This window comes from Ammodytes marinus (genome assembly GCF_949987685.1).
Source record: "Ammodytes marinus genome assembly, chromosome: 18".
NCBI classification, from domain to species: Eukaryota; Metazoa; Chordata; class Actinopteri; order Uranoscopiformes; family Ammodytidae; genus Ammodytes; species Ammodytes marinus.
In genome coordinates this window covers 7,123,202-7,149,098 of record NC_137222.1, presented here as the reverse complement: position 1 = coordinate 7,149,098, position 25,897 = coordinate 7,123,202, and the positions used below count along the sequence as shown (strand labels likewise).

Below are 25,897 nucleotides of genomic sequence, written 5' to 3'. Positions count from 1 at the left end.
TAAAATAGTGTGTTTCCTGTAAAGTACTCTACAAGTCTAAGCATGTGCGGCTAATAAGCTTACTGCCTACATAAGTAGCCAACTGTTACCTTAAATAATTAGCTAGCTGATCAAAACTGCCAGTTACTTTTTTTCATTTCAACCTGTGGTTGCTGGCTAAAATGAGAAGCTTTTGTCTACGTCTGTGAAATCAAGGACTTATTGTTAAAACATTAAAAAAAAAAAAAAAATGCATCTGTGCCATGTGAGAATGGCAATCTTGACTGGCTTAGCAACAATAGCTAATTTATTGTTTATTTAGCTTGAATTGGATATTTATCAACCCTCTTCTGGCTGTTTTCAGGTCAGTCTGAAAAGCCTCCAGGCCTACGACGACTACGGTGTCTCTGAGAACCCTCTGCAGCTCCAGGGACAAGTCCGAGAGCTGAAGGTCCAGCTGGAACACCAGACCAAACTCATCATCCAAATGCAAAGGCTTCTCCGTAGGAACTCTCTCTCCAGCGACCTAGCAACCAACACCTCCGATCTCCCAACAGTCAGGGACCAGGAGGGGACACAGAGGGAAAACCATGGCCCAGATAGGAGCTTCAAAAGTGGGCAACTAAGGGAGAAGAAGGAGGGGGACAACCAGGGGGTAAAGGATAAAACCAGCTGTGTTAATACGGACCTGGAAAGGGAGAAGACACTGAACAGAAGCATGAATGAACAGATGCATACGCCTAGCAGTCGCTCCGCATCACCTGCTAGGTTAACAGCCTTTTTCACTATCAATATTGTACTATTTTTCACCCTGAGCGAAAGCTGTCACTTTGACAAATTAAATTGAGACTCATCCCATTGACCTTGTTTTTTTGGGTTACCCCCCCCTCACCCCACTTGCCCTCATTCTGTCCTCTCCACAGACTAGACTCCCTGGTGCAGTCCCAGGCCAGGGAACTGTCACAACTGAGGCAGCAGATCAAGGAGAGCCGGCGGCTGGGAGGCCTGCAGCGCCGGCAGCTGGAGGAGCTGAGCAAGGCCTTCAAGGAGCTGCAGCAGGCCGGGGAGGTGGACTACTACACGGGGGAGGTGGTGAAAGAACAGCTGGACAAGAGCCTGAGCATCCTGGACAGGCTGGAGGGACGGCTGGACAAAGGTAGCTGCTGCTGCTGCCTGGGTTGTAATAGCATCTTTTGGAAAATAGTGCTAACCAGAGCTACACTGTGTAAACCCTGTTAATCGTTATACAGCACTGTGCCAAACTCCTCTGTACTTCAGCTAACAGGTGCAAGCATAGATTGATGTTTTGCTAGTATAGTTACTGAAGTTTAAAGGGAGCGTCTACGTTTTAAAAAGCAGCAGTACAGTCTTCACCTATTGTGCAGGAATGTTTATATCTTTAACAAGGAGAAATCTACCAGTACAGAGAGATGAAAACAAAGAGCAGTCAATCGGAACTGATTCATACAGACAGGTCCTTGACAGCGTCTTTCCCCCTGTCTGCTAGGAGAGTCTCATCCAGATAACGAGGATGTCGCGGCTCTGGAACTGTCTCGTAGGTGAGTGTTAAAGTCTCACACACTGCACTCGTATTATTGTTATTTGTGTGTTATGTGTTGGAAAAAAAAATCTGTAATATTTACCACCGTCCAAATAATATAAATGTTACTTGGATATGTACTTACTTTTACCAATGCTTTTAAAAACATGGATGAGGGGATTGTTTGACATTGTGTGAATAGCACAATGCTCTATGGCAGAGTAGGTCATTTTGAACAAATCTTAGAATTTCTCTTTTTTTAACTCCCCCCCACAAACACACATTGACCCAGCCAATTGCCTTGTGACCCTGGGCGGTGCGTGTGTTGTTGGTTTTGAATAGCGTCCTGCTGTTGACCTAATTTTTCCCTGTGACAACCAAAACATTAGGGTTACATTGCCCCTAACTGGGTCATTGGTGTCTGAGAAATTGGGGGGGAACACACACATGTCAATGTTCATCCGTTTATGTCCGTTACAGTTCAAGTAATCTCATGAGAAAAGCTAAATAGTTATTTAGCTATATATGAAACACCAAGATAAGTATATATAGTTAAGTTTATATGTGATAGAAAAATCAAAGTGTTTCCCAGTTTATTTAGATTCATTGATACAGCAAGTTTGACTTTTGGCGTTACAAAATGAAGCAAGCTGTCTGTCAGCTTTACTCTTGTATCGTTAATTATCGTAAATGATAGGTGCTCATGGTGACATACAATACGTTAATCCACATTATTAGCGATGTGGTCAGTCTTGGGGAGCTTCAGCAGGGCTCACAGTCAGTGCTTTGCTGTGAGGAGAGCATGACAGATCCTCCTGACAGCGCGCTGGGCATCCAGCAGGAGCTAGACACGCTGCGTGTGGAGCTAGAGGGCGAGAGAGAGCTGCTGCAGCAACACGTCAGCCTCCTCGTCCAGCATAACCTCAGCCTGGCTCAGTGCACCAGGGAGCAGCTGGACCTGTGAGTGGCTCTCTCATCCAGACACAAGGCATGACGGTTGCTGTGAAGTGAACGCCTTCTTTTTCAGATACTTTCCAGCTGTGTGGTTCTGCTGAAAGTTGCAAGTCCTCTGGTTAGGAACATGTTTCCTGAAATATTCGGTCTTAAAGCTATAGTGCGTAACTTCTGTCGCTCCCATGAGTCATTTTGAGTGATTACAACAACACTGTCTGCACATCTTCAACACTGTCTGCACATCTTCAACACTGTCTGCACATCTTCAACACTGTCTGCACATCTTCAACACTGTCTGCACATCTTCATGAGGAAAGCCTTCCATGATCGCGCATTTATATGGAAAAAGTTACGCACGGTAGCTTTAAGTTGTGTCTCCTTTCGGGTGCTTCTCCTTTCTCTGTGTACTCTTCTCTGTTTTACATAGTTTGGCTCTCCAACGCCCAGTGAGATGATGCGATGGATTAAATGACTCATGCCCTTCCTTTTCCCTCCTCTCCTCCCAGGTTGGCTAAAGAGCTGCAGGAGAAGAACCGTCTCATCCAGAGCCTTCAGAGCCAGATGAGAAACCAAAGTCCCAGCAGCCACCACAGCTCTCACTCTGATCTGTGCCACTCAGACAGGACGTCCTCCTCCTGCTACAGCAGCCCGGCAACACAAGGCGGTAACCGAGCCCACAGTAAGCACAAAGAGGATTTCTGTATTCATGGAGACAGGGAATTTGCTTCTATGGTGTTTGACGTGACATATTATCGCCACCCAATGGCCAGACATGATAACGTCAGCATTTAAATAGTTTTTTGCAGTGTCCTGTGATGAGAGAGAGATTCTGAAACACCATTGTGTGTATGGGAATTGTTCTGCAAATGGAGGGGAGAAAATGTAATTTTTTTTCAAATACATCTGTATACATGAGGACATGGACTGAAACATCTTCTTAGTAATGGAATAACGTTGTGATTGGGTGTGAAATCCAACTCCATTAATAGTCTTAGGTGTCACAGACATTGATCTCTGCCAGGTATAGCATGTGCCAGGCTGTATTTTAGGCCGCACAAAGATTAACTCAGTTTGCTCCATTAAAAATGCATATATCCCCTTGTCTTGCCTCAGTGGTGTATCAAACCTGAATCCTTGTCCATGGGCCTAGCCCGCCTAGTCGTAGCCTGTAATGGCACTTATTTTCCACTCAGATCCATTCTGTTGCAGCGATGCGTCCCCGCAGGACAAAGCATGTCGACCAAGGGGCAGAGCAGGTGTCCAGTTTCAATCCGTCTCCACTTAGAGCTGCATTATTCAGTGGCCAGCTATCTGGTTCGATCCTCTAATTCTGTTTCCCACTGGGGGAAAAGAGGCAGTGGAGGCTCATATCATGTGGATATGTGAGAGGTGCTGCAGAGCCCAAATTCACATTACTTTGTATTAGCTTAGAGGATATAGCAGTGGATGCCATTTTGGTTTACAAACTCCAATTAAAGAAGATGGAATATGATGAAACATTAATGTAGTGATTTTATATTGACTAATGAGAGGTAAACAAATGATTACACACAGAAAATATGTTAAAAGGCCCTTCAGAACCAGACAAATGTTTTTTTTTTTTTTGTTTTTTGTTTTTTTTTAATATACTGACCCTTTGTTCTCTCCCTGTGCAGCTTCAGGCCAGCGCCCCCCCTCAGACTGGACAGGAGCAGGTGTCCCTCCTGTAGGAGGAGTTGAGGACGGAGGTGTGTCGGCTCACAGGCTGCAGGGCCTGCAGAGGGAGAACGGGCGACTGCAGGAGCAGCTGAGAGGCAGCGAGGAGCTCAACACCAGCCTGCGCAGTGAACTGGACCTGCACCGCTCCATCATGGCCCAGAACAGCTCCCTCCACCAGGGACAGGAGCAGGGCCATGAGAGGGACGCATCAGGGCCTCACACAGACACGCATAGAGGACAAGGAGATGTTGGCTCGCAAAAGATCACTGCCGAACAGCCTCCCACAATGAATTCAGGTAAATATGGGATATTGGTTGATTGATTTGGTGTGTGTGTTTATGGTGTTACAACATGGGAATTTGTTGTTTGAATAAACAAATGCAGAATTATTTATTAGAGGGGCCATCCACAAATTCAAAAGTTCAGTATCTTTGTAATGATTGTTCAACCTGTGAAAATGTCTTTTATGTCTGGAGAAGCTTTTTCAAAGTCTGGAAAAAAATTAACCGTGATGATTTCGTAGTGATGTCATCAGGGTTTGGGCCTTGAGAATATCATCATAACCTTTATTTTAACTCGGTTATATGGAGTTAGGAACCTTACTTACAACAATATAGTCGAGAAAAAAAAGACAACAAAATATTCTAAGAAGAACACAGATAAATTGGCACTAAAAATAAATTGACTAAAAGAATAGAGTATCAAGAAGAAGCAAGTAAATCAATTAAAACAAGAGCAGTTGAAATTTAAAATGTGATTTTTTTTTTTGCAAAAAAGGCTGTGTAACAAACTTCAGTTGTGGTGTTTGGAAGACTTGGAAATATCATGGGGGGAGCTTTTAACAAAAGAGTTTATAATGGGAAATGTAGGATGTATTGTTTCTTTGGTACCCTACCCCCTTTAATGTAGTTGTGTGCTTGTGTGTGTCTATCAGACTTGCTGGCTGAACACCTTCAGGAAATCCGAGCATTGCGTCAGCGCCTGGAGGAGAGCATCCGCACCAACGACCGTCTGAGGGAACAACTGGAGAGGAGACTCGCCGAAGTGGAGAAAGACCCAAGTAAGTCCTCTCTCTCTCTCTCTCTCTCTCTCTCTCTCTCTCTCTCTCTCTCTCTCTCTCTCTCTCTCTCTCTCTCTCTCTCTCTCTCTCTCTCTCTCTCTCTCTCTCTCTCTCTCTCTCTCTCTCTCTCTCTCTCTCTCTCTCTCTCTCTCTCTCTCTCTCTCTCTCTCTCTCTCTCTCTCTCTCTCTCTCTCTCTCTCTCTCTCACACACCATAATTATTAGAAAGTATTTATTCCCTTAATTGTTCACTGACGAGTGTGTGTATGTGCCCTGCCTTATTCAGCTTCCACCAACATCTTTATCCATGGTAACGAGGAGCAGGGTCAGCTGGCCAGTGAGATGCGTATCCTCTGGGGACAAAACCAAGCGCTGAAGGAACAACTCACCATGGGCTCTAGAGGTAACGCACACAACTTTGAACAAATTCACTTCAACCTACAATCAGGAACACATACACATGGCTTTAGTCAACACTAACCTACGTAACATATATTTCTGTGTCCTCCAGACAAGCAGAAGGAGAACGAGAAGCTACGAGAGACTATCGCGAGGCGGACAGCCAAACTGGAGCAGAGCAAGAAGGAGTTTGAAGCTCTGAGGCAAGAAAATGGCCGACTGCAGGAGAGACTCGAGCACAGCAACCAAGAAAACTCCCAGCTGCAGGAAACAATGCACTACAGCAAAGAGGAGCTGCACAGGTACACACACAAACACACACTCACAGGTAACATCACTTCCACACACATCTTCATTTCGATCCACACGATCGTCACCACTCTCTTTCATGTAACGTGAAACTACACAAGGCTACTAATGACCATTCTAAAGACTCTTTACTGTTCCCATTATTCCATACTATTAGCACAACTCAGAAATGTGATAGTCTGTCATTGGTGGGCTCATCCATGAACACACACATGCATACATTACATACCATGATGATGATGAGTGACCTCCTGCCCTTGGGTCCTCCTGACACAGCTGAGTGAGGCTGACACACGAAACCTGGAGTCTGGTTCACTGTCAGATCACTTCTCCTCTCGCTTTCCGTACCTTGTCATTGGAGTTCATGGTTAATATAGCTGCTGCCGATTATGTGAATCCTTTTAACGGGCGATTAACTATTAACTATGTTCCTACTTGGAACAAATAATATGGTCTGTGTCTTAACCACTCGGAACCCCCAACTATTTTGTCACCCATTTAAAAAATGTTTCTATAAAACTCTGTATTTCCTACATATGCTGAAGAACAGGAATATGAATCTTCATCTTTTGCGAAGGAGTAACCGGTTTTGTTTTTTCAAACTCTATAGATTATTGAATGTTTCTCTGTTGTGTGTTTGCAGGCTTCAGTGTGAGGTCAAACTCCAGAGGCAGCAGCTGTCTGACTCTCAGCATCTGCTGCAGTCTCTGCGGGTGGAGCTGCACGTTTACGAGAAGATGAAGACCGAGGCTCAGAAACACAACGGTACTTTGACATTTTCTGCTGTTTTGAGCCACGTATCTCCTGTTCTGTAACACCTATGAGCTAAAGTTTTCCCTCTCTGTCACCATCCCTCCTATCAGGATCCAGCGAGGCCCAGCAGCCCGCCCCTGTCCCGTCCGCCGGCCCGGTGGACCTGAGTGAGCTGCTGTCAGAGATCAGACACCTGAGGCTGCAGCTGGAGAGAAGCATCCAGACCAACACAGCTCTGAGACAGAGACTGGAGGAGCAGCTGCTCAGAGGAAACAACCGCTCTGAAACCATCAACATCAACTACCTGCTCTCCTCTCCAGGTAAACGCACAGCACAGACAAGCATGGGACAGATCTATGGAGGCATTGAATAACTCCCAATGGAATCTGCCAGGTCATGTAAGCGTTCTTTTATGCATTCTTCTTAGATGAAGGAGTCAGGTCACCAGGTCGTGAAGGCTGCGATACCGCCCGTCACTCATATAATCAGAGTCACAACGAACACACTAGTGGCCTCCATGGTAAGTACACAGAGTATACTTTTCTAGTAGTGACCTTTTTTGACATCTGCTATATCGTTCATTATTGGCCAAAAATAGGTTCATAGTAGATAAATGTTAAAAAGAACATTGTAACTCCTCATGAATTGTAATATTCACGATAAAAGATATTTTTGATGATGTGCATTTCTAAACAACAAACGCATGCTTTGATCTTTTCAGTTGAGAAACATCATGGTGCTCATTCAGACGGCGGGTCGTTCAGCAGTAGTTCTGGTGACAGCGTCTCCGCTCCCTCTCGCCTGGTGCCCGGCGCCCGGATGTGGGCCAGTAGAAACGGCCGCCACGTTTTGGGTCTGATGGAGGACTACAACGCCCTGCGCAAGCAGATCTCAGACGGACGCAAGCTGTCGCACAGCATGGAGGCGCTACTGCAGGACTGTGTGCATGCATTCAGACAGCAGGGCTCCAACAACAAGGTACTGACACACACTGATGTTTGAGATGCAGTTTGTGGTGAAATGATTAATGCTGATAATGGGAACAAAGTACCTGCATATAAAGATGGTACTAGGGTTATTTTAATTCCACATCTTGGAAACACAAGGAAAGCACAAATTATAATTAAGTGTTATAGTAATAGTTCAACATTTCTTTACTTTTAGCTTGTAAAGTTTATCTTCTGACTGTGGTGGAGGCAGGCTAATGCTACCTGTTGACTAACAGTATTTGAGCTAAGCTAAGAACTAAGCGACCTTTGCCCATTTCTTCTTCAAAAAAGCAGGCACAGTTAAAAGGAATGATTTCTGTTGCCTTGTCTTGAGTGAGGCAACTAGGTAAACCAAAATGAAAATCGATTTCCTTTTTACACCATTGTATTTGCATCCTTATAGTTGATTGAACAGCAGCATCTGAAGGGTTTGTCGGGCAGCATGAACACCATGCAGCAGGTGTTGGAGGAAGCCGGTCGGCTGCTCAAACTGCTGTGGAGAGTCTCTTTGCCATCTGGTAACACAGCAGGGGACGGCGGTAACAACCAGCAGGTAGACAAACACACACACACACACACACACACACACTGTTGTTACTAGATATCTACTCTATCCTCCGTAAACCTAATCTTAATCTTATTATCTTCCGTTATCAGGATGAGCTGCTGAAGAATGAGATAGCCAGACTGAAGAACAGGCTGTCGCAGCAGGAGCGGATGCTGACTGGAGCCGTCAAACGCCTCCGCACCACCAACCAGCTCAAAGAGGGAATGGAACGAGTCATCATCGATCAGTGTGAGATTATCTTTACTTTGCTCTTTTACTTATAGTTATTACTCTATACCAGAGCTAGAGCAGTCAATTGTAAGAAGCTATTTTCATAATCAATGTGTTTAAAAAATTCATTGATCAAGCCAAAATGTCAGATATCGTCTGCTTTTCTAATTTGAATGGCAGGCTAGGGCGACAAATGTATCTGTAAATGTGTTCTATCTATTATAGACTAAACTGATGAATCAAGCACATATCTGTAAATGAATCCGTAATAAAGATGATCATCAATTTCATATCTTCTGTTGAACAGTATGTAAATAAATGAAGGTATGTGACCTCTTATTATTTCCCCCGTCTTTAGTGTATCTGACCCACGGCGTGTTGAAGAAAGCCAGGGGGAATTTAGAGGTGAGTTTACCACAAAGAAACACTTCAAGTTATAACATGTCAAACTGGTGAATTGTCTTTCGGTGAATCCTTCTTCTCTTCCTTCTCATCCTGTGTTAAATAATGCTAGACAAATTACTGTACCCTGTTTGGCCTGAAAGGCTCGTCTGGAGGACCAGACGAAGGTTAGTGTCGCTGAGGTGCAGCGTTTACGAGTGATCTGATGCATGAGATTTATGACACCGTGTGGATTTGGTTTTTATCTTGCATGAAGCCAAACATGATGTGTATATGCTCATTGCACGGTTTATTTTTTATGGAGGATTTAGTACAGTTCTTGGATTAAATCCCTCCATTGTTTCTTAATTTTTGGAAACAGTATGAGAAAGCTAGCTGTACCTTTATAAACTGGAAATCTATAATATTGTGACTGTGTGGAAAAATCTGCATTTATGATGCATGATAAGCATTTTTTATTTTATTTTTTTAGTTCGACATTTAGAGATGCGCTGATTTGCTTTCTTTCTTGTCTGTTAGAAGCTTCAACCATTTTTTCCCCCGTAAGGTATTAAACTTTCACTAGCTTTATGTTGAACAGATGGATATGAGAATGGTGTACGCTCTCATATAACTCTTGATAAGAAAGCAAGGAAGTGTATTTCTCTAAATGTCAAGCTATTCATTTTAAGTCAGATGTTAGATGCATGTGTCTACGGGCTGTTTTAAAATGTCACTATTTCACATCCTTTTACCCTGCATATCTAAGGACAAAGATGTAAAGTGACAGGTTTCAGGCTGATGTTGACAACTTGTGTTTTCTGTTTCAGGAGGTTCCAGTCAATGGCCAGTAGGGGGCACTCCAGACACGTCTCCTGAGCAGATGTATGTCGCTGTTTCTAGACTCTCTGGATCATCGGAGGATCACCATAGTGATGCCTCTTTACACTGCAGCTACTAAATCATTCTGCAGAAACATAACTTTAGATAATGTTGCTACCTAATGTTAATCCTGCCTTTCTGTCCTGCTGTAAAACTGTCACCTTACTTTCCACATATCGAAGCCCTTTTGTACTATGATTGCACATGATCTGCCTATAATTTTATTTTAGGTACTGAAGTTGTTTCTCTTTTTTTTTAAAGAAAATGCCTTTGTAAATAGTAATGCCTTTATTCTTTTTATATGATGAATAGAAAATGTATTTTATTACTGACGTATTGTTTTTACCTGTCAGTGTATGTATAATTTGGTTCCGAGCTACTGTGTGTTCCAAGGAATTATGTGCAAATGCAGTAAAAGAAAAGTTTTAACAAACTTGATTGTGGTACAAAAGTCCCTTTTTATTAGCATATACATTTTTTACTTTTAAGTACAAATCCTGGCAGCCGCTTCAAAGTGTATACATGGATAAGCCGAGTTAAGAAAATAGCAAAATTCAGATTAAGATAATTAGAAAAATTATAGTTAAGCTTTTCTACTACATTATACATGAGACGGTTATATTTGAAAGGTCTAATTTCTTAAGTAGCACTTGAAACGTGGTCGTTACATATCGAAGTGACCTATAAAACTAGGCCTTGGAAAGATGAACCCCAGTCAGTGACTGATGTTAAGTAGCACCAAGATCTCTTCACAATGTCTTTTTTTGGACAATCAGGCAGCTTCCCATTGACAATTTGAAGTAAACACTTTGGTTGTGGTCATGTCAGAATTAGTTATAAACAGAAGTTTTGGCAACATGAAATGTTCAAAAAATAAAAATGATGGCTCCAAACATTATATTAGAAGAAACACACTCACTTCAGGTCACACATTTGTGCTATTTGAACTACTGCAACAACTGTTTACATAAACACGAGGCATAACACCAGAAAGTTCTTTTTCTCTTCTGATTGCACGACTGGAGGTACAAAAAGAGTGAGTGTTTTTATGAGAAAATTTGAGTTTTCTACTGGAAACGTGCATCTATCTCTGCACCAGTCTGACAAAGGCCTGGACGAGCTGGATGAAGGGCTCCTGACCTTCATGACTCTTGGAGCCCGGTGTGGGGGGTTTGGACTGGGTGGAGGGGAGGAGGCCACTGGCTGGAGACGATGGAGAGCCCCTACGGAAGTGACGGGACAGGCTCGAGAGGAGAGTGCTCTGCAGGTTAAGAAAAGAGACGTTAGATCATATTAGAAAACACAAAGCTGCTGTTTTGTTTCTCTTATTTTCAACAATAGACTGTCAATGTGTTAGTCTATCTCTCAATATATTCTCTGCTCCGTCTTTGGCTCTCAACCCTCAGCCAAATGGTTCCTACTAATGCGACATAAATGTTGTTTAAAAAAATAAAAAACATTAAGCTGGGAACTATAATAGTTCTTACTGCACAGAGGAAAAAGCTGTATCAGGCTTTGGTCTTTTGTTGACAATTGGAATAATATAAAATACCACCAGACTTGAAGACTTCAATCAAAGATAATAAGAGAGATATGATGTCTCACCAGTTCAGAGCTGAGCTCCTGTTTGAGCCTCTGTTTGTCTCGGGGGACGATGGAGGGATCTTTGAGACAGCGAGCCGCCTGAGAGATCAGCACGTAGAAACAGTTCTCCATTGTGAACATCAGCAGTGACCTGACAAGAAGAAACAAAAACAAGCTTTCAATTTAATGTTCTGTAGCCAAACAAGTGACAGAGTGGGAGATGAAAAGATGGACGCCACACTCAAAACTGACGTTATGGAGCTAAAGCCATTTTCCCTTTTTGCTAAGCTAGCTGTGGCTTCACTGGTGGGATTTTTGATATTTTCATCTAACTCCTGGCAAGAACGCAAGTTAAAGTCTTTCCCAAAAATGTAAACATTTCCTCAATAGGCCGGAGCTCATGTGATGAAAATCCCATTCAAATAAAAATGTATCTAACTCACTTCAGAGCCTGGATCTCCTCTGATGAGGCCAGTGAGGCGATACTCAGGGAAACTGGCTCTTTCTTCTTCTCCATCTGTGAACAAAAGGAACAAAAACAATCAGGTTTCTATTGAAGGCTGAGAGTAGCTATAGTTACCCTGTGATTAACATTGAATATCTACCTCGCTCAACATGCTGAGGGCCACGTTGATGGTGGCCAGCAGGGTCCCAAATGAAGGAGGCACGTCGGGGTCAAACGCCGGCGTGGTGAAGCTCAGCACAAACAGGGTCCGATACTCTGCCAAGTCCATGGTCTGATACACAGGCACAGACACAAATCAGCATATTTTTTATTTATCTTTACACAAAGGTCAAATTTAAAATGTGGTACAGTTTCTTATGATGTTAGTGGAAATATAGTGCTACTAACTAGGGCTGTCCCAAAAACCTGGGGACAAGGACAAACAGAGGGAACTTGCTTATATGAATTACATATTACTGCTACTGGGTTATTTTGAATACATAAAAAAAAAAAACGACGCCTTCTAATACTTATTTGGTATAGATTGCAATGGCAACAAACACAAACCCTGCGGGTAAGCCATTACTAACCAGCATAAACACTAATAAATACACACGTTTCGCACAATAAACTGACCTGGTCCAGGAGTATCTGGCAGCAGTCTGGAGTGAAGTGCTGTAGAGTTGCCAGAGTTTTGCTGAGGATCTTAAGCAGACTGCACTGCACAGCCAGCAAGGCTTTCTGCTCTGCTTCCTCCCTCTCCCCTCCACCGGCTGCCTCTTTAGACGGGGTTTGGGGCGCGCGCTGTGTCCTGGCAAGAGGACCAGGGGGCAACGCCTCACCATTTTTGGCCTGAAAAAAAAAAAAAAATAACATATGGCTGTAATTTTTCTGCATAAATAACCATTTTAAAATAGACTATAGTACAGAATGGAATAAGCATATGATAATACTGCAGTGAAAAATGTCCTTGTTTCTGACCTGGAGGTAGTGATGAAGCATTTTCTTGCTGTGGAGCAGATACGTGCAGGTCTGGCACAGGTAACACAAGTTTATCTGCACAGAGGAGACAAAGGAATATACTGAAAACAACCAAGTGGTGCTGCGTTGGCCTTGGTAGATGTTGGAGCTTTCCTCTGGACTTGCCTGTACGTCTCGCAGCAGTTTTGGAAGGTGGAACTGCCATTCCTTACAGAAGCTGGAGAGCTGCAGCAGGAAACCCACTGTGTGATCGGCCTCGTCCAAACACGCCAGGCTCTGCACTGTTCGCACTGCGTTCAGACACTGAGCAGGAGGGAAGGGTCAACGTGAAGATTAGGAAAAAGTCATTTTAACAGGATAAACATCACAAGCAAACAATACCTGAGGATTATTGATACTGCAGGCAAGTAAAAGTACATTTTGTTATATTTTTTTAAAGTTTTCTGACATTTTATAGATCAATCAACTATACCATAAGACATCTCTCCTGCCTTCACAGTACCTGTAGAATGCGTTCTTGATGAACTCCCACAAAGTCCAGGGCTTCGTTGATGAAGTTGTAGCGCAGAGTCTTGAGCAGACTCTCCATCAGAGACATGCAGAGGCGGTACACGCCCGGCCAGCACGCAGAGTCCTGGGCCTTTCGAGAGAAACTCTGCTCAGACATAGAAACAATTGTGTTATTTTCTCTTAATAAAGCAGTTCTATGTGTGTCTCCTTAAGTACAGATATTTTTGCTGTAAAGGGATTGCTGTCATTTGATTTCTATTACCTGTGACGCTCCATTTGAAGACACCTCATAGACACTGAGGAGAGGGAGGCAGATTGTCTGAATAACTCCTGCTCCAGCAACAGCTGCTGCCCCCTGGTGGAAGAATTAAGACAATTGACATCTTAAACTGATGTAAAGGATTGATTTATAGAACTTTAAAAGGATAATGGAGGTGGTTTTCTTTTAATTTTTTCTTATTCCAAAAGAAGAACAATAACCGATTCTAATACACAAGTGTCACAAACAAATCTGAACTATTTAGAGACGGACTAACACATGGGCTTGATGTTACATTTCAAAATAGATGTGTGTATGTGTGTTTACCTGAGGAGTGCGTGCCAGTGTGAGCAGCAGGTGAAGAGCAGCCTCGGTGAAGTAGAGGTTGTGTCTGGATCGCAGGCTGAGCTCCACAGCACTGAGCACCGAGGGGAGGACCGGAATCTTCCTCATCACAGACACCCAGTGCTCCCCATCTTCATCAGAGCGACACAGCTCCTTCGCTAAGTGCAGTGCCAGCACACACACCTAGTAAAAAAAAACACAGTGGAAATTGCTGAAAAATTAAAATTCAGTTGGATTCTTCCTGGATGCACTCGCTGACAATGTAAAAAGTTTGAAGCTAAACGTTAAAAGTTGAGGTCATTAGCTTCGATATAAAACTGGCTGTGACAGACGTGGAACCAAAATATGCTTTTTAAAAGGTGCAAGAAAAAAATAATAATCTACAAACTAAATCTTCAGTCTCTCATTCCTTCCTTGGCTCACCCCGTCTCGTTGGTCTTTCTGCGGGCCGCGGTGTGATTCTGTCTCCATGCTGTCCTCGTCCTCCGCTGTGTCTGCCGTCTGGCTCATGTGGCGAGTGTTGTCGATGAGCGCCAGGGCTTCATCTTTCACTGTCTCACACACAGACAGCAACAGCTGGGGCAGCTGGGAAATATCTCCACCTAGTAGACAAATAGGTTAATAGTAGGTACCGCAGCATCCACAGTAGGACATCTAGGTTCAGTGACAGTTTCTTCCCCCTGGCCATTAGACTGTTGAACACCCACGGACAATAAATAAACCATCCACCCCTCCCACTTTAGTATTTTAACCTTTACTTCATGCCATTGTGTTCACTCCACCGTGAGCCAAGGTAACAATTTTGTTTAATAGGTGCACTAGTGCATTTATTGAATGACAATCAAAACAAGTCTAAGGCTAAATTAATTCAAATCAACAAACACTACACACCACAGCAACATTAGATTCAAACTAAGAGAACAGAAGACGAAGACACACACACACACACACACACACACGCATCTTACCATTGAGTCCCTGAATCTGCAGCACAGAAATGAGTGCAGAGAAGATTTTGGCTTTGGTTCTCTCCATCATCTGCTGGTCGGCTTGCAGGACGCTCTCCAGGATCAGGGAGAGGGGAGACAGGATGTCAGGGGCTGTAGCTACCACACTGGAGGCAGGAAGAGAGCAGTGACAAGAGTTTATTACAAATGAAAGAGGTAAGATATATATAAGTGTGCACTGTTGAATCTAAATGAATACACACCTTCTCCACTGTTTGAGGAGGATGAGTAACAGAGTGGCCATCATGGATCCCAGACGAAGACAAGGCACAGACATGTGTGTAGTCAGCTGAAAGAGACAGAAAGGGTTAAACAGGAAGAGAAATACAGAAGAAGTAAAACAAGAAGAAAAAGACACAAAGGTGTGTGTTGTCAGGATGACTTACAGCAGCTTTGGTCCCATCCAGGACGTCCATGAAGAGCTTCAGTTTGGTGGAGTCTTCTGTCAGCTGCATCACTTCAGACTGAAAACATTCATTCATAAATGCATCACATCTTTGTCATGAGGTCGCCAGGGGAATTTCTCAGGACGCTCAAATGATATACAATAAACAATATAGAAATACGCTTTTTGGCTTTCTTGCCAAGAGTTGATGAGAAGATTGATATCCTCATGTCTTTCAGTTAAATATAGGTTTAATCCCTAAAAAATTTAAAAAGTGTAGAACAACTTGTGATTTGAGGGAGGGTTCTGAAAGACTATCTAGACTACACTTCTTAGCCAAAAGCAGTGACTTTTTTTTTTAAATGTTTAAAAATGATTCAAAAATGTTAAATATTCCTTAAAGGCAGGCTTAAAAAGGGGCCAGTACACTCCATCAGAAATGCTTGATGAATGCTTTGTGTTTGCTGTAACATACATGGCTTGTGGACAGAATCAGCAGCATCCGCCAGGCAGAGATCAACATCTGGGTCTCAGGGAAGTGACAGATTCCTTCCTCCTCCATCTCCGCCACATGGACCACCAGAGACTTCACATACGTGGACCAGTATTCATATCGCCGCGCATTGGAAAACTTCTGAAGCCCATCCTTCAGAGCCTGCTCCAAGGAACCACTGGAACAACACAGGCACCATAAATAATTCATAATGTGAGATTTGATAATCTGTACATGAAGCTGATGAATATGGGAAGATTTATGAGGGATTGTGAAATTACCTGACGGCATAGTAGATCTCCAGGCCGACAATTTTCATGACAAAAGCACAGGTCTCCAGAACACAAGGCTGAGGGCAAAATACAATGATGGAGTTATGGAGACAGACTTGGCAGTGACTCATGTGATCATCCTCACAGTGTAAAACAAGAGCTAAATACCTCTGTGGTGTCTGACGGAGGGGTGAGGGCTCCAAAGAGAGGCGTCGTCAAATTTTCCCAAAACCTATCTCTGTGTAAAGAAGCAGCAATATATTTCATCACATTGCATTACTCTGGCTTTCAAAACATCCACTTGTATATATAATATTCCCAGTGGAGTAAGAATGTTGTCTTACTTTTTACGTAATACAGAGATGGCACTGTCTCTGCGATCCTGCCACAGTGCAAGCAGGAAGGCCAGGGCGGCCCGGTGCAGCAGAGGGGGGCACCAATATTTGCCCTGCTGTTTGGAGTCTATCAAGTCCAACACCACGTGAAGACAGCTCCACTCACCAAGCAGAAACTCCTACAGGAAAACATATATATGTATTGAATTTAATTACATTTAATCAAAAATGTGTTTATCTAAAACAATTTAAGAAATAAAGGAAAAGAAAAACAATTGAAAAGAAATTATGAAACAAGTGGACAGACATAAATTAATATTTAAAAAACAATGAAAACCACAAATGAAAATGTACATCAAAATAAAAATAAAAAGATGTTGTGAATCCTGATGCAGCACAACTAAAAGTAGAAAGAAATGCACTTGTTTGTGTCACTGCACAGATCCCTGCTCTTCGTACCTTTGAACCCTCCGTTCCATCTTTAACTTCCAGGTTGAGGAAAAGCTCAATGAGACCGGGCTGGGTTTCCACAGCCACCGTGAGGAACTCCAGGATCATGACCTTGATCCTCATGTCTTCGGTCTTGCTCTGCAGCCGAGTGAGGAACGCGTCCCGGATGGCCGCTGCGTCGTTGCCCAGGCAAGCGTAGACTGACATGGGCGCCACCTACAGACCAAATAAAATGTTCAATATTTGCTAAAAACTAAAAGGAGAACAACATATTCTGTGAAAATAACTGTGACATCCGTACTGTGGCGAGCCGTTTGAGCAGCTGGATTGCCAGGCGAGGCAGCGCTGGGTCATGTTTGTGGTAAATGTACTTGGCCAGGACGACTATGAGATTGTTGCCATGGCCGCCATGTTGCGTCAGGGCCTGCTCCAGAGGGGACACCACGTCTGATGGCGGTTTCAGACGGATGACGTTGTTGGTGACGGAGAAAGCAAGTTTGACTGTTTGGATTAGAATCTGACCGGGACCCTCGGCGCCACAACTGGACAGCATCAAATAGAAAGAAAAAAATATATATTACATTTTCACACATGACATTATGTTATAAGAAAAAGAATAGTAAGAAGATGAAGAAGGAAAACTAGGCTGTTCACCTGCTCGGCTGTGCAGCCAGGACCACATCTATTGTGTCCACTCCAACTCCCATAATATTAACCACTGCCTGTCCAGCCTCAGTGTTTGCCAGGCTGTAAATACACAGAGACTGCAGGGTGGGAGTGCTGCATCGAAGAGGAGAGGAAAACGAAAAATGTATGTGAATTTTTATCTCGACAGGACAGAAAACATAATTATTTTCATTATTTATAGAAAATAGTTGACCCATTCAAATGTCTTATATTACCAACCAACAAACAAATCTCGACAGATGTATGCTCACCTGCCCTGATCCTCTCCCTCTGGGCTCAGATTAAGAATAGCATGGATCAGCTCCAAAATAAGACATCCTGCAGCAACATGGAGAGTGTTTATTCAGTTTTTTTTTTTTTACTTACTTCCAATATCAGGAAGAAATACATTTGCCACTGTCACATCAGACATGTGCCCTTACCTATCCTCTCCCTGACTCCGTAGGTGTTGTAACGCCACTTGTGGTACGTGGGCAGCATCTCCTTTAGCACCAGCAGCACACAGGGGATCAGGCCGTTGTTCTGCGTGCTGCCGAGCTGACCCTGAAATAAACAAAACAGGAAGAATATAAGAGAAATAAGAAAAAACATGCTTGCAGTGTTGAAAATAGTTGTGTACATCTCCTTTGGTAAATAGTGTTTTTTTTTTTACCTTGACCAGGGTTGTGAGGAGACGGAGGAAGGCGATGGTCACAGCATACTCCCCCCTTGGCTGCTCAATCTGGACCAGCAGGTTGCCATAGTTACCTGCCTTCATCCCTTCAGCACTAGGAGGAAAAAAAGTGTTATTTATTTAGTCATTTTTACTTTCCTGAAAAATGACAGCCTGATAATGCCAGGCAAAATGTCACAGTAAATAACATTGATTACATTTACCTTACACACTGAGCCATGCTGCTCAAAGGGTTGGAGGCAAAAGGGAGGAAACCTGTGTGGTGCAGACTGGACCACACCTGTTTGTAAAATAGACAGAGGAGGTTTCAAAACGGGGACTTCCTAAATCCTACATTTTACTTTCGGCATACTCTTTTTCAGAGTACTCACTTTCCCAGGCATCCTTGCAGCCAGTACGGAGAGGCAGTTTACACAGGAGGCGATCACGTCCACTGGAGGGTTGATGACTGACGTTAACCTAACACACAAATGACAAAACAAGTTTATTCTTGGTTTTCTTGTCAAAACTGTTTCAAATAGTAACTACAAAACAACTGACATACATAGGTGTGTCTCTGTATCATTAGTTTACCTCTGCAGCAACATGTAGATGCGTGACGTGAGAGGCAGGAGACAATCTGACACGGTCCAGTCGGTGCTTATGATCTTATGAACCAGATCCAGGATGGGCTTCACACGAGCACAGTGAGATAGAACATCTAGAAGAGAAAAGCCAGAGAAACACAGACAGCTTCATTACACTGAAATAACTTGCTGGGCTGATATGATAAATTAATGAAAAACAGTTGTTGGATACAATAAATATTTTCTATAATAAAGTGTTAACTTCATGGTCTTTTTTTGTAAAAAAATAAATCTGATGAGCTGACTTTGGGCCATCTTAACTACTGATAACTGGCAATTATTTTCTTGTGTTATGTCTTGAATAGGAGGGATTTCTTACCAGTAAAAAGTATTGACAGCCTTATCCCTTAAAATGATTTTAACAATCTGCCTGTGAGAATATATGTATAACTAAATGGCATGACCATAACCAGTTATACCTGCGGTTGAAACAACGTGGAGCAGCATCTCCACCTCACAAGTAAACAGGGTCCAGGAGCTGTAGGAATAGTCCCAGCGCACCACGTAGCCCTGGTCCCCTCCAATCATCACCTGGCCCAGCACGCCCTGAGGCATCCACAGGTTGGTCTGCCCTGTGCCTGGAGGGGGGGACACAATGTTATAGTAGAGGTGCATCACACAAGAAAACTGTGGAAAATATTGTTGGGGACACTACATTTTATTAAGTGTATTCAAATCTGGAGGTAACAATCGAGGGAACTGACCGAGAGGATAGAGGAGCTTTGGTGTTTGTCTCCTCCACAGTGTCTCATCATCCTTGGAGACGATGTCATTAGGTTTATGTTTGAAAACTTGCGTGAAGAAGGACATTTTATCCAAAAAGTTGTACACCTGTCACAGAGTTCAAATGGAATACACTGTTAGAGCACTTACATGAGGCAAAGTTGGGTGTGTAAATGTGTGAAGGTGTAATATCTACCTTTTTAACGGTTGACTTGTTTGACAGGAGAGCCGTTAGGAGCTGTAACAGTGGTCCGATCTTATGAGGGAACATCCCGACTGCACTGTCCAGGATCATTCCCAAGCCCATGTTGGGTTTCTGGATTTAACATTTGACAAACGAGACAGATTATGAAATGTTGACTTTTGTTGTTTTTATCTAATAATATCTCCAAAGAAACATTCTGGTCTTATTCTTTTTTTTCTCACCATTTCCCAAAAGACTTCAGCCAAACTGGGAGCGGAGAGAACCTCACAGGCAGCATCGATCAGGTGGGAGCATTGTGTCTCCACACTGTCAGCCTGTGGAACACATCACCATAAGACAAATTAACAACGCGAGTTACAAATGTGAATGTGAGCAAGGAACGTTTCAAATATAAACATCTAGATGAGTTACCTGGAGGCTTTCTTCTTCAAAAGAAGTGATTACAAAAGACAGGAGACCGTAGATACACATCTTTGCTGTGCTTGCTGTGCACTAGAGAGACAAAGAGTGACAGACAAAATTCAAAGCAGAAAATTTGACGGTTTGTTAGTTAAACTTGTTTATTTTCAGCGATCGAATTTGGCATTTCCAGTGTTCGCACAAACACACTTTGGAAAGCAAAGAACTTCTGGAATACACGTTTATTTTCTCATTGTCTTCACTTCAACGTCTGGCTGCACTGCAGATATAAATCACAGCTTGAGGGTCGTGATTATAAAACATAAGGTCTGATTTAGCTCAACTTCTGAATATAAAACTAAACTAGAGTCAGCATGTTTACTTTCTGCCAGCTGGTTCTCATTCTAGCTATCATCTCATTAGAGAGAGACTGATTTAGGTCTGAGGCCACATGTGATTACATTTAACTACCTGGTAGACAAAACAAGAAACACCCTGAGGGTACGATCTTAGATCCATGGCTCTGTGGTCTTTAACTCAAGTGTGGGTTAAGACCTTGTGAAAGGACATGCTACTTCCTAAACGTTATGTATATCTATTCAGAACTGCACGACAACAGGATAACGTTGAAGCTGATCTAGTGAATGGCAGCTGAAAGGCACAGTTGTGAAATTGTTTTAAATGTATGTGACAAGACAGTGACCATTAAAGAGAGACCTTTTCTCTAACAAGTCAAGAACTTGACCGGACCAAAGTGTTTATCTATGTTCTCTTACATTATTCCCTGATACTCCGAGGCCTTTCAGCATGGTTGAAATGTACTTGAACACTCCCAGCTGCAGAGCGGTGTTGCCTATCCTCCTGACCACGGGGCTGGATTCCTCTGGTCTCAGTGTGTGTCTGAGCAGAACCCAGGCCAGCAGCACCGGCCCGTGATGAGGGATGTCACCAAATGTCAACAACAGCTGATCCATCTCCTAGAAAACAATAGAGGAAATATTAAGGTTCCAGAGTTCTGCATGGTTTATTTAGTGTGCCTAAATCAAAACCAATCGTCTAAATACTAGCAGATGCATTGTCTTTTGAAATGTAGGGACTCGGGTCGAACCTTAATGACTTCAGGGGCGCTGGAGAACTGATGCTGCTCTGTGCAGTCTTCCAGGGCACACTTGTGTAAGAAGTCTATGTCCATTCCCTCGACCAGGATCAGAGAGCTCAAGTATCTGGGGGACAAATAAAGGACAAAGGACAGAATCATTAAAAGAAAGAAAAAAAATTACAGGACATAAATTACAAAGATAATTTGGAAAATAATAAATTAAGAAAAATATAAATGTTTCTAGTATGCGTTGGTATCGTTCCAATCTATCCTTATAAAAAGGTCTGTATGGGGTCTCATCTTAACGGCTGAGCATTTGGGTAGCATTGGCCAAAAGCACTTATAGGCCTTTCACACCAAAATGAACCAAGAGTCAGTTCCAGGCTGGTGTTGGGGTCAGTTCAAAACTGGTTACAGCCTTATCCCAGTTATGAACCGGTTGGTTTCACATCGACCGGAGACAGCCATGGAGCCGGCAAGAGAGCAACGTCATGACGTCACTGTAAACGTGTGTGTACGTCACCCGACGCCGCTGCTCTTGTGGCTAACGCTAAAGCTACCGCTAGCTTTAAGCACAACAACAGCGGCGAATACGTCTTATTTTTACACTTGTTGGCTCTCGCTTTGCTTTCATAAGCAAACAGGACCCATACAGCGTATTCTCGCCGGTCAATTTGATCGCTACGTTCGGTAATTATGTTATGTTTACGTCTCGTAGTAGCGGTGTTTTTAAATATGGCGGGCATGAGGTTTGAGTTGCTCTGGTTGGTCAGGATAATCCCTCCCCCAACCGTTCGCGCAAGCAGTTCTTATCAAACCCTGCTCAATCCTGGGGTATGAGTTCCCCCGGTTTTTACGGCCCGGAGCAGGCTCTCTGGCGGTGTGAAACCAAAACACTGGCTCTAACTCCGAACAAGCCCAGAACTAGCTCCGATTTTGCGGCGGTGTGAAAGGCCTATTATTGAGTTCTTGATTCAAGTCACATACCACAAACAGAAATCCAATGTATACTTCCTTGAGGACAGCTTACTTTAAACATAGAAATGGTACACAACCACTTTGAGGAATTCTTACCCAATGCGGTCGACTAGCGTGTCCATCCTCTTGTCTACCAGGTGTCTGTTGGTCTGCCGCAAACCAAAGCCTTGTTCTTTGAACATTTTGGTGAAGCCCAGCAGGTCCGTGGAGCTCATCTCAAAGTAGGCGTAATACAGAAAGATGATCTCCAGCAGAAGAGACTGTTCCCTCAGACACTGAAGGAACCATAGCGACACCTGCCGCTCTGTCTGGAAAACAAAAAAAAAGAGAAAAAAATATTATGCATCCTCTGTCTGATTATGCATGTCCCGAGTAAAACAGAAATAAATGTTAGTTCTAGGCTACAATTAACTGTGTTAACCAAATGTGAACCTAACATTTGAACAGAATAATCACCATGAGGTTTCCGTGAGTTTCCCATGTCGGTGCTTCTGATTTGAAGAGCTTCTCAAACTGTGACTGGTAGTTGCTCACCAGGTCCTTCTCCAGTTTATTGACACAGTTACTGTACTCCGCCTGCACAAAAAAAAAACACGCCCAGAGTTATGTTACAGAAGCAGAAGGAAATACATTTATTTTCAGTGAAAAAATTTGAGACTGAAGATATGTTCTTTAAATGTTCTGCTGTGAACCAAACCCAGCTGCTTCTCACCCTGTAGGGATGTCGCTCATCCTGAAAGTACGTCAGCAAGAGCAGGACACATCTGAGCAGACACGTGCGCTCATCGTAGTAATAGTCAGCAATCTGTGGAGACACACACAAACACACATTAAATATGAATATATAAATATTTAAAAGTCATTGTCATGCTGAAGCGAAGTGTTGCAGGCTGCAGATCTCTGTACTGACCTTCAGCAGCAATGCCTGGCTTTGTCGCTCGTCCTTGAGAACAACCTGTAAGGAAGACTCTGTTAGCCACAATCGGAAAATCTTTTATAATAAGACTTATTTCTTCCACAAAAAAAGTGATCCTGACCTTGAACTACAGACAAATCACAATATAACCGAGTACTTATGTGTATGCTATACATGTCTACTAACATTACAGACACAACTAAAAAATTAAACGTGAACAAACACCTTTAACGAATTACGTGTCCCCCTGTAGTCCTCCTGTAGATAGCACTGTAAAAGCTGCACACTCTGCTGCTCATCAAGACCCTGAAACAACATTCAAGCATTACATCTGTTTAATGAAATTCATCATCAAATGAAGACAGTGAGTCAGATTAAGACTTTTGTTTTATTTTCAAACCCTTACCAAAATTTTACTGATCCTCAAACCAAAATCCTTCAATGGTTGAGCCACAGCTTTGTTGTCCTTCACTTTGCCAGCAGCGGATGAGCTAGAACAAGTGATGCTGACAATGAGCTTTTCCAGTGTTATGATTATTAGTGTATTTGATAGGATACAAAATGACTGTAACATACCTGGGTGGCTTATAGTAACTGAGTCCTTGATGCAGTCTGTCCCAGTGTTTGTCTAGCTCTGCCTCAATCTGAGCCTGTACCCGTTAGAAGTTTCAGAACAAGAAGAGAGAAAAAAATCACAATTTCTTTAACGATAATATTTTTGTGAGTGGACAACAAATACAGTATATGGATGTAGTAATTACACACAAGAAGCAAAGTACTAAAGGGAACTGATTAAACCTGTTAAATGTTGTGTAGCTGCACACTATTATACATAATGGTAGGTCACAACATGTGGCAATAGGACATACCGGCTCTCGCAATGCAGACCTTCCGAGCAGTATGGTCCATAATTCTCGGCAGCTCCTGAAAACAAAACATTGTTTTTATTTAAAGAAGCAATAATTGATATCAACGTATATTAAACAGACAGTTAACTATAAATGAATTAGAATCCGCGAGTACATTTTGGTTCAATAGAATGGAATGACACTGAGATGACATACATCTGTCATTGTGGGGGTCAAATTCCCTGTCTTATGTTAAATAAATAAAGTATGTGCTTCAAAACCATTTTGTTTTAGAGTGCCATTACTGAGTGTTAAGGGAAGAACGCACTATTCACCGAGTTCATTGCAGCTACCAAGTGATGCATCCTTATTCATTTAGTTTCGGTCATTATTCAATGGAGGAAATGTACAGAAAACGACACAAAACATAAGTTATTAAAACAATGTAATTCATAGAGCTCCAGAATTAAAGTTACATTGCGGATGCATTATTCGGCCGAGGTGTATTTATTAGAGTGCATGCAATTCTCTGCATAACAGCGACTCATGGGTCCATTTTCAAACAGAAAAATAGCAAAGAGTAATATTACCCATTCAAATAATCAAAGCTAACATACGAAGTCATTGTACACTCTGTACCCAAACACTACAGTTAGCTTCTCCCTTGTCAAATTTAACCATTGGCGGTTACTGGAACTAACTGCGAGGCTATTCAATTAATAACACGAGCGTCGGATCCTCCCCCAGTTAAATAGTCAGAGGTATAGTTGAGGAATCCACACGCTTTTGTTGACATGTGGATGAGGCTGACACATTCAAATGTGTAACTGCTAGCACTTGCTAAGCTAAGTTAGCGTGGTGCTAACAGCTTAAAATACACCCCGTCAGACATGAATGTTACTGCAGAAATAACTTAATAAGCTGACATGCTGTGTATACATGTTAACTTAATTGTGAATACTTGAAAAAACTATTTAACAATGGAAACGTAAAGTAAAGTTTGTTGCCATCAGCCTACCTAACGCTGAGCTCCGATTCCGCCATCTTCGTGCGCCCTCTGATTGGTTGTTGCGCTTTGTCGTCATCATGTCGTAGACACTTTCTTCTTCGTCGTCATCTTTTGGTTCTTCTACAGGTAAACTGTATGGTAAACTGCCATCTTCTGGAGATTTTTAGTATTGTTTTTTAATTTTCTTTTTGTACCATTTCAGAATAAGATCAGAAATACTTTATTGATTTATCGGGGGAAATTATTTGCGTTACAGTTGCTCCAATTAAGAATAGACAGGGATGGGGCGCCCTTAGCTCAGTTGGTAGGGCCCCATGGGCCTCGGCCAGCAGCGGACCCGGGTTCGATTCCAGCCCGCGGTCGTTCTCTGCATGTCACTACCCTCTCTGCCCCATTTCAACTCTGTCAATAAAAGCATAAAAATGCAAAAAAAAAAAAAAAAAAAGAATAGACAGGGATAAACAAGTGTAAAAATGGCAATTTCAATATGATCTTCAAATGCTATATATCTCCTTACCTGAATGTTCGCCCTTCACCTTTGTAAAAATAAAAACAGAACAACAACCAAAAGTGCCATCTTTTGTAGTGAAGTAATTATTTCTGACAATTTTCACAACATTCTTCAACAACTATAGTTTAAGAGAATGTCATCATCATCTAATAAATGTCATCATCATCTAATAATAATAAAACTAAAAAAGTCGAACACACAAATTTCACATTTTTAAGGACATAGTACTTTAAAAAAAATATTGAATCAGTTAATAGTTATGGATTAATTCATACTTTTATTTTTATATACATAAGATAATTTACAAACAATAAGGAGTAACAGCATGAATCAGCAGAATAGATAATAGAGATAAGGGTATTGGTCAATTAAAAAAATGTATAATCTAAAAAAGATTTTGGGTTTTTTAGATTTAATACACTGTATGCACATTTCT

At 42.4% G+C, this 25,897-nt stretch overlaps 2 protein-coding genes across 7 annotated transcripts in view; one reads left to right on the top strand and one right to left on the bottom strand.

Annotated features, from left to right (window-relative positions):
* The window catches only part of cdk5rap2 (CDK5 regulatory subunit associated protein 2), a 39,085-nt gene extending 28,993 nt beyond the window's left edge, over window positions 1-10,092 (top strand). For 5 of the 6 annotated variants that reach the window (XM_080046968.1, XM_080046967.1, XM_080046970.1 and 2 more), the window contains 17 exons: window positions 344-747; window positions 903-1,135; window positions 1,487-1,538; window positions 2,980-3,152; window positions 4,129-4,467; window positions 5,106-5,231; window positions 5,517-5,633; window positions 5,742-5,931; window positions 6,582-6,703; window positions 6,802-7,011; window positions 7,119-7,211; window positions 7,413-7,669; window positions 8,084-8,233; window positions 8,338-8,476; window positions 8,817-8,863; window positions 8,973-9,027; window positions 9,670-10,092. In XM_080046968.1, the coding sequence (XP_079903094.1) occupies window positions 344-747; window positions 903-1,135; window positions 1,487-1,538; window positions 2,980-3,152; window positions 4,129-4,467; window positions 5,106-5,231; window positions 5,517-5,633; window positions 5,742-5,931; window positions 6,582-6,703; window positions 6,802-7,011; window positions 7,119-7,211; window positions 7,413-7,669; window positions 8,084-8,233; window positions 8,338-8,476; window positions 8,817-8,863; window positions 8,973-9,027; window positions 9,670-9,800 (2,838 nt within the window). In that variant the 3' untranslated portion in view covers window positions 9,801-10,092. The remainder of the gene's footprint in view (window positions 1-343; window positions 748-902; window positions 1,136-1,486; window positions 1,539-2,979; window positions 3,153-4,128; window positions 4,468-5,105; window positions 5,232-5,516; window positions 5,634-5,741; window positions 5,932-6,581; window positions 6,704-6,801; window positions 7,012-7,118; window positions 7,212-7,412; window positions 7,670-8,083; window positions 8,234-8,337; window positions 8,477-8,816; window positions 8,864-8,972; window positions 9,028-9,669) is intronic. The other variant, XM_080046971.1, reaches the window with a different exon arrangement.
* Window positions 10,093-10,170: 78 nt separating this feature from the next.
* On the bottom strand, window positions 10,171-24,988 carry nup188 (nucleoporin 188). Its single transcript, XM_080046938.1, has 43 exons — window positions 24,960-24,988; window positions 23,963-24,017; window positions 23,670-23,743; window positions 23,500-23,584; window positions 23,319-23,399; window positions 23,088-23,132; window positions 22,890-22,982; window positions 22,634-22,753; window positions 22,274-22,485; window positions 21,209-21,323; window positions 20,877-21,077; window positions 20,113-20,193; window positions 19,923-20,015; window positions 19,693-19,812; window positions 19,478-19,604; window positions 19,193-19,351; window positions 18,721-18,847; window positions 18,519-18,606; window positions 18,351-18,427; window positions 18,127-18,241; window positions 17,897-18,017; window positions 17,726-17,792; window positions 17,442-17,567; window positions 17,089-17,329; window positions 16,797-17,003; window positions 16,347-16,516; window positions 16,171-16,240; window positions 16,012-16,079; window positions 15,713-15,908; window positions 15,239-15,316; window positions 15,056-15,141; window positions 14,814-14,959; window positions 14,269-14,447; window positions 13,828-14,028; window positions 13,504-13,596; window positions 13,234-13,386; window positions 12,897-13,034; window positions 12,732-12,806; window positions 12,387-12,602; window positions 11,911-12,042; window positions 11,749-11,822; window positions 11,327-11,456; window positions 10,171-10,982 (listed from the first exon to the last, which is right to left on the bottom strand). Exons 1-43 carry the CDS (start codon window positions 24,983-24,985, stop codon window positions 10,806-10,808), a joined length of 5,238 nt encoding a protein of 1,745 aa, XP_079903064.1. The 5' UTR covers window positions 24,986-24,988; the 3' UTR covers window positions 10,171-10,805.
* Between the last annotated feature and the right edge of the window lie 909 nt (window positions 24,989-25,897).